General features: G+C 48.3%; 1 protein-coding gene across 1 annotated transcript; it reads right to left on the reverse strand.

Moving 5' to 3' along the window:
* Positions 1 to 117: 117 nt before the first annotated feature.
* Positions 118 to 1528, reverse strand: LOC4332688 (late embryogenesis abundant protein 17-like). The gene is made up of 2 exons (NM_001417619.1): positions 679 to 1528; positions 118 to 592 (listed from the first exon to the last, which is right to left on the reverse strand). The coding sequence occupies exons 1-2, from the start codon at positions 1434 to 1436 to the stop codon at positions 316 to 318; spliced, it is 1035 nt and encodes a 344-aa protein (NP_001404548.1). The 5' UTR covers positions 1437 to 1528; the 3' UTR covers positions 118 to 315.
* Positions 1529 to 11243: the final 9715 nt, after the last annotated feature.

The following is an 11243-nucleotide window of genomic DNA, read 5'->3' on the forward strand; positions in this document are numbered from 1 at the left end:
TTTAGAAAAGCATTCTGGGAGGCTCATATATAGAGATTTGGAAACGTGCCCACGATAATATCCCAAATCCAGAACCAGAGAAAAGAACGAACATGCACACTAAACCACACGAGACATTTGAAGCAAAAGTGGTAAGCGGTAAACTGAAGGGCTTTATAAAGATTTCAGCACCACTGCACTTAGATTACCAGAAGGAACATACACGGTAGTGGAAACTTAACGAAAGCAAAATAAAAGCAGCTAGTGAAACTTGAAACACAAAGGTTAACATGCTGGGAGTTTTTTTTATTAGTCGTCCACCGCGCTCATGGGGGATCACATCTTGCCGTGGCGGTGGGCGCAGGTGGCGTCGGGGCACCCCTCGACGCACTTCTCCACGCACTTGTCCACCCGCTCCGCCGCGCGCTCCCTCGTCAGCCGGTCCTTCTCCTCGAAGTACACCGACGCCGCCTTCTCCGCCGCGCGCTCCTTCACCGCGCGCTCCTCGCCGCCGCCCAGATGCTCCTGCGTCGCCGCCGGGCTCACCGTCAGCTTCTCCTTGATCGCCCCCGTCACGTTCCCCAGCGCCCCGAGCAGGCCCTGCCCTTGCCCCCTGCATCATCAACAAAAAAAATGTGGACATTATTATCGATAGCTAGGAGCACTACGTGCTTGCGGATGGTGTTCCGGCGAGTTTACTTGTCGGTGGCGTCGTCGTGGGTGGCGGCCGTCTCCCTGGCCTTGTCGGCGGCGGTCTGGGTGGTGTCCTTGGTGGCGTCCTTGGCCTTCCTCGCCGTGTCGGCGGTGGCGTCCCTCGTCTCCTGCGCCGTCGCCTTCACGCCGTCCTTGAACTCCGTCGCCTTCTGCGCGGTGGTGTCCTTGGCGTCGCGCGTCTTCCTGGCCAGCGCGTCCTTGTACTCGCCCAGCTTGTTCTTGGTCGCCTCGGAGGCGTCGCTCGCCTTCTGCGCCACGGCGTCCTTGGTCTCCCGGGTCTTGTCGGCGGTGTAGTCCTTGTACTCGCCGAGCTTGTCACGGGAGGCGTCCGCCGTCTCGTTCGTCTTCCGCGCGACGCTGTCGTTGGTCTCGCGGGCCTTGTCGGCGGTGTAGTCCTTGTACTCGCCGAGCTTGTCCCGGGTGGCGTCCGCCGTCTGGGAGGTCTTCTCCGCGGCGGTGTCCCTCGCGCCGCCGAACGTGCGCCCGACGGCGCTCACGAACGACTTGGCGCCCTCCTGCACGCTCTCCAGGATGCCGCCGCCGCCGGCGGCGTGGTGGGCGGTGTCGGCGCCCATCGTGGCGGCGCCGCGGTCGGCGCGGGCGCGGGCGATCTCGTCCGCGGCCGACCGGGCGTCCACCTCCGCCTGCATGACGCGCTCGTCCCGCGCCCGCGCGATCTCCTCCGCCGCGCGCCGCGCGTCGGCCTCGGCCCGCGCCTCCCTCCTGTCCTGCCTCGACGCCATGGGCGCTCTGTGTAATTAAGCTTCGCCTAAGTGAACCTCTAGCTCTGTGATCAGTGGTTGCAGTGGTAAGTGTAGCTTCGCAGTGCACGAGTGAGCTCGGCACCGGCGATGGCAGAAGCGGCTATATAAGGCGGAGCGAGAGGGGACGGCGCGACACGTGCCCCGGTGAGGTGGACACGTGTGCCTCGGGTGAGTAGGCTGGGGCTAGTGACACGTACGTCGCCCGGGAGCGTGCGAATGCGTGGTAAGCGGACACGTGCCACTAGCGACGCTTTGCTTAATTTTCTCGCGTGTTCTGCTGCTGCAATGTTCTTGTCTCGGAGACTCGGATCTCGAAATTGGAATTCCAAGGACGTGTGCTCTATTATGGTCAGGAACTACGGATAGGATCATGCATCTTGTCCGTTGAAGCCAGAACAATGTTTGGTGTAGATTTCTCCTGCTGCTAGGATCCTTGTACGAATTCAGATGTCGGGACGGCCGAAGCCCAACTCCATAAGGAATAACTTCACCTAACATCCCTCGACTTTATGTCAAGTCTGTCTGAGGTCCCTAGTCCACAATATCAGAAATCTCCACCCCTAAACTACAAAACCGTGCACAAAAGATCCTGAGACAGTATAGATCTCTGGTTTCGCTAGCGTGGCTCCTAGTCAACAGAAAAATGATATGAAAAATTATGAAACCCACATGTAAAGAAAAAAATGTGGAACCCAAATCTCTTCTATCTTATATTTTCTCTTTTCTTTTCTTTCTTCTATTCTTTTCTTTTCTTTTCTCTTCTCTACTCTACTCTACTCTACCCTCCTTGGGAGGGCGTCGGCGATGAGGGAGAGGCGGCCGGTGAGCACGCAAGACCTTCGCCGTTTTGAGAGGCTCCGTCGCCGCCACCCTGAGCGCCTCGTGACAAAAGGAGGGAACAGAGCTACCGGCAACAGATGGGGAAGAGGCAAGCGACGAGCCCGGTCGAGCGGGCGGGCAAGCGGAGAGGGGGAGAGGTGGCCGGCAAGCCTTGCAGCTGGTTGCCATAAGAGCCATAGGTGATGCGGCCAGGGAACTGGAGCGGCCGACATTTCCTCCACAGAATCTCCTCCGCCGCCGCCGCCAAGGCGCCACTAGCCTCGTCATCGCTGCTACATCCCTGCCGTGAGGATCGCCTGTTCCACGACACCATCTTGGCCATGGCCGTCGTCTTGCCTTCGATGCCGCTGAGGGGGGCGAGCAGCTGCTTCCGGCTGGCACCGGTGCTGGCGCTGCCTGCTGCTTCCTTCGCCTTCGGCTACGGCAACGACGACCCACTTCTCTCTGTTGGAAATTTGGTCATAATTCGGCATATTTTAATCCAAAATAACAAGATAATAAACATGATATTTACAATGGGATTTGATCCAGTGATAGTGGTGAATATAATCAACATGAGCATGCTTAATGTAGAATAAGCATCAACAATCACATAATAACACAATGTTGACATTGCGATGAACATTAACAGTAAAACTTCTAATTGAAATAATGTAAGAAGGTTATACCCCAAGAATGGTCCTCCGCTGGAGTTTGAGGCAGTATTGCCTCCGTTGGTGTTGACGGGAGCCTCCTTCTCCTTGTATCCAGTGTTGCCATTGTCTCCAGTGTTCGACATATTGGTGAAGGTGAAGTAGATGTTGATGAACAGTGAGTAGTCGCGCTTTGCGCTCCCCAAAAACCTGATCGCCCGCCCGTCCGTGCAAACGTCGCAGCAGCGCGTGGTTTCGGAGGCCTACTCTCCCAACGTGTGTGCACACACTTGTCGGGATGGGATTACCGTAGCAGCAACAGCGTTGGAAAATGGATGAAAGTGTGTCTCACTATTCTCGTGGGAGATCAAATACATTCTCATTTTATAAGAGGAATGGAAGATGAAGAGTAAGAGTCATGGAATAGGAAGAGGAATAGAGCAACTAATTGTCATCAACTAGCCATGAACCATCCTCCACTACACCACCATCAACCAACAATCAATTAGGAGTAATTGATGTAAGTTACCAATGGAATAGGAAGAGGAATAGAGCAACTAATTGTCATCAACTAGCCATCAACCATCCTCCACTACACAACCATCAACCAACAATCAATTAGGACTAATTGATATAAGTTACCAATTCCCTAATCAAATGGATTAATTCTCAAAACTCTTCATCCCATTGATATCCCATAAAAGAATGAATACACATGAATTCCTAGCATAATGAGCCTTGGAATTTATTTGATTTAATTGATTTAAATGGATCAATTACCCAATTAAATCTAACAATCCCCACCAAATTTCAAGGCTCATGAGAATGCTCTCTATTCCATAGCAGCTTTTATATACCAGTGTTTTGGTGAAGACTGTTAAGTTGAACTTTCACCTAGAAAAGGAGCTACACCTGACCACAACTGAACAATGGACTATGCCTTGAATTGTTAGTCTTGTGCAGTTAGGTTTCACTCAATTCCATAACTGATACTAGGCAACCATTAGTATTCCCTCGGGTTGGAGCTTATAAGTCATACTCCAGGCCTTTCATGAGTATCTAGAGATCACCCAAATCTCATAGACTGTGACTAGCAGTCGAACTTATATAGGTGTGTTCCTTCTAAGATGTTCTGCAGGTCAACATCTCTGCTTAATGAAAGTCACTCGGAACACGTTGAGGCATAAGCCATCCTTCCATACAGAATAGAAGAGAAGTACATCATGAAAATGAGCCCATTTAAGGGTCTCTTCTCTCGGTTACACAATAGTTTGTTTCGCCATCCAAATTCACGGGATCTCCGATCACAATGGACAGGTTTCCACTATTGTGCAACTCTAAGTGGGTCTCAAGCCCATTTCCCTCGATGCACTGTCTATCACATTACGTGGTAGCCCCTTGGTAAACTGATCTGCCAGATTTTTAGCTGTCTGGACATAGTCCAGTGCTATCACTCCGGAGTTTTTCTGCTTTCTGACATATTTCAGTCTTTTCTTTACATGCCTAGATGACTTCATGTTGTCCTTCGAACTGTTCAACTTAATAATCACTGTTTGATTATCACAGTTCATTAGGATAGCTGGCACTGGTTTTTTTTTCAACCACCGGCAAATCCATCAGGAGTTCACGAAGCCACTCGGCCTCAATTGTGGCAGTATCTAGTGCTGTGAGTTCTGCTTCCATTGTTGACCTCGTTAAGATGGTCTGCTTGCAAGACTTCCAGGAAACAGCGCCACCTCCAAGTGTGAACACATATCCACTTGTGGCCTTTATCTCATCAGCATCAGATATCCAGTTTGAGTCACTATACCCTTCCAGTACTTTTGGGTAACCAGTATAGTGAATTCCATAGCTCATTGTACCCTTTAGATAGCGCATGACCCTTTCCAGAGCTTGCCAATGATCATCTCCCGGATTTGAAACAAACCGGCTCAGCTTGCTCACAGCAAATGAGATGTCAGGCCTCGTTGCACTAGCCAAGTACATCAATGAACCAATGATTTGGGAGTATCTCAATTGATCCCTTGCTATTCTTCGGTTTTTCCTTAATAGCACACTGGAGTCATAAGGAGTTGGAGCTGGCTTGCAGTCACTATAACCAAAGCGACTCAAAACCTTGTCCACATAGTGAGATTGCACGAGTGTAATCCCACCCTCATCTCCTCTCAGTAGCTTAATGTTAAGAATAACATCAGTCACTCCCAAATCCTTCATTTCAAAGCTTTTGGACAAAAAGTCCTTAACCTCCTCAATCACATTGAGGCTGGTTCCAAAAATCAATATGTCATCGACATATAAACACAAGATCACTCCCTCTCCCCCATCATAGCGATAGTACATACATTTGTCAGCTTCGTTCACAACAAAGCCAGCAGATGTAAGTGTTGTGTCAAACTTCTCATGCCATTGCTTAGGTGCTTGCTTAAGGCCATATAAGGATTTCAACAGTTTACACACCATTCCCTCCTGACCTTCTAGTACATATCCGTCTGGTTGATCCATATAGATCTCCTCTTCTAGCTCTCCGTTTAGGACAGCTGTCTTAACATCCATCTGATGGACGAGAAGGCCATGAGAGGCTGCCAGAGCAAGTAGTACTCGAATCGTGGTCAAGCGGGCAACTGGTGAGTATGTGTCAAAAAAATCATCGCCTTCTTTTGGGTATAACCCTTGGCCACAAGCCTTGCCTTATACTTTTCAATTGTACCACCAGGCCTAAGCTTTTTCTTGAAAACCCATTTGCATTCTACAGGCTTGCACCCATATGGACGCTCAACGACTTCCCAAGTACCATTAGACATAATTGAGTCCATCTCACTGCGTACCACTTCCTTCCAATAGTCAGCGTCAGTAGATGAATATGCCTCTTCTATGGTTCTTGGAGTGTCATCCACAAGGTATACAATGTAGTTATCTCCAAAAGACTTTGCAGTCCTTTCTCTCTTACTCTTTCGAGTTGCTACAATGTTATCCTCCTCAGGATTTTCCTCAGGCGTTTGATCATTGTGTTCTATCGGTGCAAAGTGCTCATGGGGTAAAACAGGTTCTTGACTAGACGTGCTAGGTGTATTTTTCATGGGAAATTCATTCTCAAAAAATGTGGCATCTCTGGACTCAGTAATTGTACCAACACGCATGTCGGGTACTCCAGAGTTTACTATTAGGAACCTATAGCCCACGCTGTGGATAGCATAACCAAGGAACACACAGTCTACGGTCTTTGGTCCAAGTTTACGCTTTTTGGCTATAGGTACATTTACCTTGGCCAAGCAGCCCCATGTGCGTAGGTATGAGAAATTTAATTTCTTCCTTTCCCATTCTTCGAATGGTATTACTTCCTTATGCTTCACTGGAATTTTATTCAGGACATGACAAGCAGTCAAAATTGCCTCACCCCACCATTCCTTGGAAAGTCCCGCAGTATCTAACATGGCATTCACCATCTCAGTTAGAGTGCGATTCTTTCTTTCGGCTACCCCATTTGATTGGGGTGAATAGGGAGGCGTCCTCTCATGAATAATTCCAAACTCTTCGCAAAAGGACGTAAACTCATTGGAAAAATACTCTCCACCCCTATCTGACCTCAACCGTTTGATTTTCCTTTCAAGTTGGTTTTCTACCTCAGCTTTATAGATCTTAAAGTAATGCAATGCCTCATCCTTTGTTTTCAATAGGTACACATAGCAATATCTAGTGCAATCATCTATCAGTGTCATGAAATATTTCTTTCCCCCTTTAGTCAACACACTGTTCATTTCGCACAGATCGGAATGAACTAGTTCTAGTGGTGCCAAATTTCTCGCCTCAGATGCCTTGTGAGGTTTGCGAGGATGTTTCGATTGAACACAAGTATGGCACTTGGAACCTTTGACCAAAGTGAATTTTGGAATTAAACTCATGTTAGCCAACTACGTCATACAACCGAAATTCACATGACAAAGTCGCGAATGCCATACATTGGACTCATCATTCTTGCTAATATGGTTCACAACATTATTATTATTATTACACATGTCATCCAAAGAAAAACAGAACAGACCTCCGCTGTCATAACCTTTTCCAATAAAAGTTTCATATTTAGATACGACACATTTATTGGATTCAAACACAAGTCTAAAACCATCTCTACACAATAGAGAGCCGCTAACTAGATTCTTCTTTATTGAAGGGACATGCTGCACGTTCTTTCCCGAAGTAAACTTCAGATCGACCGTACCAACACCATGAACAGCCGCAAGCGACCCGTTTCCCATCAACAAGGAGGAACCTCTCCCGACCTGATAAAAAGAAAACAGGGAAATATCAGAACACACATGAATATTAGCACCAGTATCAACCCACCAATCAGGTGAATGAAAAACAGAGAGAACTGTAGGTAAAAAATTACCATACCCCGATGTTCCTCCGCCCTCGCTAATAACCATGTTGGCAGACTTCTTGTCCTTGCGATCAGGACAATTCTTCGCCCAATGCCCAGGCTTACCGCACACAAAGCAGTCGCCCTTGGCCTTTCCCTTGCCTTTCTTCTTAAAATTGGTTGTAGCCTTTGGTTTGACATCAGGCTTGACTTTCTTGTTGTTGTTGTTGTGGGATGCATGAGGGTTCTTCTTTTGCACCAAATTGGCACTAGAACCTCCCTCGATATTTTTGCCCCGGTTGTCCTTTACTCTCGCCTTCTCCTCAACACCCAAAGAGCCAATGAGATCAGTAACGCTGAACTCTTGCCTCTTGTGTTTTAGAGAAGTAGCAAAGTCCGACCAAGAAGGTGGCAATTTGGCAATAATGCCACCCGCCACAAACTTGTCCGGCAACTCACAGTTGTTGTTCTCAAATTCCTTTGCCAGCATCTAAATCTCATGAGCCTGTTCCACTACAGAACGATCATCGACCATCTTGTAGTCATAGAACTGCTCCATGACATACAGCTCGCTGACGGCGTCGGAAACTCCGAACTTGGCCTCAAGTGCATCCCACATGTCCTTCCCTGAAGGCATGTGCATGTACACGTCCACTATATTGTCAGTGAGTACACTGATCAATGCTCCACGGAACAGGCAATCCGAAGCCTCAAACTTAGCCTCCTCCTTAGGAGAGAGAGGCGGTTCACTTCGTTTGCCCTGTGAAACATAGAAGCATTGCATCGCTGTCAACCACAGTAGTGCACGTGCTTTCCATCTTTTATAATTAGAACCATCAAAAGCATGTGGTTTCAGTGTTGCAGCAAAGCCAACTACCGAAAATGACCTATCAGGTTTTTGGATTGTTGGAAATTTGGTCATAATTCGGCATATTTTAATCCAAAATAACAAGATAATAAACATGATATTTACAATGGGATTTGATCCAGTGATAGTGGTGAATGTAATCAACATGAGCATGCTTAATGTAGAATAAGCATCAACAATCACATAATAACACAATGTTGACATTGCGATGAACATTAACAGTAAAACTTCTAATTGAAATAATGTAAGAAGGTTATACCCCAAGAATGGTCATCCGCTGGAGTTTGAGGCAGTATTGCCTCCGTTGGTGTTGACGGGAGCCTCCTTCTCCTTGTATCCAGTGTTGCCATTGTCTCCAGTGTTCGACATATTGGTGAAGGTGAAGTAGATGTTGATGAACAGTGAGTAGTCGCGCCTTGCGCTCCCCAAAAACCTGATCGCCCGCCCGTCCGTGCAAACGTCGCAGCAGCGCGTGGTTTCGGAGGCCTACTCTCCCAACGTGTGTGCACACACTTGTCGGGATGGGATTACCGTAGCAGCAACAGCGTTAGAAAATGGATGAAAGTGTGTCTCACTATTCTCGTGGGAAATCAAATCCATTCTCATTTTATAAGAGGAATGGAAGATGAAGAGTAAGAGTCATGGAATAGGAAGAAGAATAGAGCAACTAATTGTCATCAACTAGCCATGAACCATCCTCCACTACACCACCATCAACCAACAATCAATTAGGAGTGATTGATGTAAGTTACCAATGGAATAGGAAGAGGAATAGAGCAACTAATTGTCATCAAATAGCCATCAACCATCCTCCACTACACAACCATCAACCAACAATCAATTAGGACTAATTGATATAAGTTACCAATTCCCTAATCAAATGGATTAATTCTCAAAACTCTTCATCCCATTGATATGCCATAAAAGAATGAATACACATGAATTCCTAGCATAATGAGCCTTGGAATTTATTTGATTTAATTGATTTAAATGGATCAATTACCCAATTAAATCTAACACTCTCCACTATTGCTGCTGCTTCCACACCTTGCTGTGCTTGCGGCTCGTGTAGAGCGACACGACGATAGCGCAACGACGGCCACAACGACGAAGAGAGACGTGGTCTAGTCTCCTCCTTCTCCCGCCAATCGCCTCCTCCTCCCACTAGGCTCGCTGGAACTCCACCTCGTGGCTAGCATCGGGCGGCAGCTGAATGGCGGCAACGGCTCCTGACGCCGCCTCCCCCTCCCTCTCCCGCCTCTGCCTCTCTCCCCTTGTCCCGTTGGGCGCCTCCCCTTACCTCCCAAGCTTCGGAAGAAAAGAGCAGAAAGAAAAGGATGCTGACACGCGAGCCTCACATTTTTTCTTCTCATTGACATGTGGGTCCCATAATTTTTTTTATTTTTCTTTGCTGACTAGGATGCTATGTCAGCGAAACCAAAGATCTATACTACATCCGGACCTTTTTTGCACGGTTTGTATAGGGGTGGAGATTTCTGGTATTAGAGATCAGAGACTTTAGATAGACTCTATAGGCCGAGATAGAACTATATAAGATGCCGCATTTATGCCCACCATATAAGTTATGTATTTTGTGGCCTAAATAGGCCCATCATAGCTCAAACCGTAACAAAGAACACCAGATCATCGATCCATTCTCAGTTCATCTAAAAGCACAGTCCGTTTTCTCCAAAATAAAAGAGAGAAGAAGAAAAAACACAGTCCGTAGGAAAGGATAGCTAGGGTCGGCCGCTGGCGACGGAGAAGGATTACACGAGGAAGCTGGTAAGTCAGTCCTGGGCTCAGCTAGTTGGGCTACTTTATGGCCCATAAAATAGTTGAACTACTAGTCGTCGCGGAAAGGAAAAAGTATACATTTTCTCCCTCAACTATCGCCCGACTATCAAAACCGGGTATATCGACTCCTCCAACTATCAAAACCGGTGCAAGCAATATCTCTTGGTGGTTTTGGAGGTGGTTTTGGTTGACGTGGCGTTCTTGACCGGGTCTTTGTCCTACATATCATTCAGACAAAAAAAAAGGTATTGTGGGACCCACCTCCCTCTCCTTCCCTTCTTCCTCCCCCGCTCTCTCCCTTATCTCTCTCTTGGGAGCGGCGGTGGTGGCGGTGGGGACGAGGCAGAGGGGAGCAGCGGCGGCAGTAGTCAGGAGCGGCCGCATCCTTCTCCTCTTCATCCGCTCTCCTCCACCGCATCCTCCCCGCAAACCCTCTCTTCCGCCTTCTCCTCCTCCTCCCGACCGCCGCCGCCGCCGTCGCCGCTTCCCACCGCCACCGCCACCGCCACCGCCGCCGCCACCGCCACCGCCGCCGCCGCTCCCCACACCCACAGCAGCTACCGCTCCCTTTCTCATCGTCCCCACCGCCACCGCCACCGCCACCGCCTTCGCTCCCCACCGCCACACTCCTCGACCGCCGCCGCTCCCGAGAGAGAGATAAGGGAGAGAGAAGGGGAGGAAGAAGTGAATGAGAGTGAGGATGATATGTGGGTCCCACAATACTTTTTTTTTGTGTGAATGACAAATGGATCCCACATTTTTTTTATTCTAATGCCACGTAAGCGCCATGTAGGACAAAGACTTAGTCAAGACCGTCACGTAGGCGCCGCGTCAGCCAAAACCACCGAGGGATATTGTTTACACCGGTTTTAATAGTTGAAGGAGTTGATATACCTGGTTTTATGTTTGGAGGATATGAATCGTACTCGGACGATAGTTAAGGGAGCAAGTATACTTTTTCCTCGCGGAAATATCGGATACTAGCCGAACGTTTTGCGTGCCGGGTGTCGGAGATGAAAACTCCGACCCCAAAACGCTAACGTGGTCTCACTGTTCGAGCGAGATCAGCGCCGTGGATGCCCGTATATGCTCTTCGTTTTTTTGCGATTACCCCGTATGCTCTTTCGATTATCTTGCATATCGTGCCCTTCGTACGAAGAGAGAGGCCATTAGTTCATCATCAATCATGCATCAGATAGAGCTACGGTGATTAAGTTTCTTTTCCCTTGCGAATGTAGTACTACCAAGTCACGCTCTGAGTTTTTTCCCCTCCAACGGCTTGATCAGCCTAC

Source organism: Oryza sativa, chromosome 3 (assembly GCF_034140825.1).
Source record: "Oryza sativa Japonica Group chromosome 3, ASM3414082v1".
Classification (NCBI taxonomy): Eukaryota; Viridiplantae; Streptophyta; class Magnoliopsida; order Poales; family Poaceae; genus Oryza; species Oryza sativa.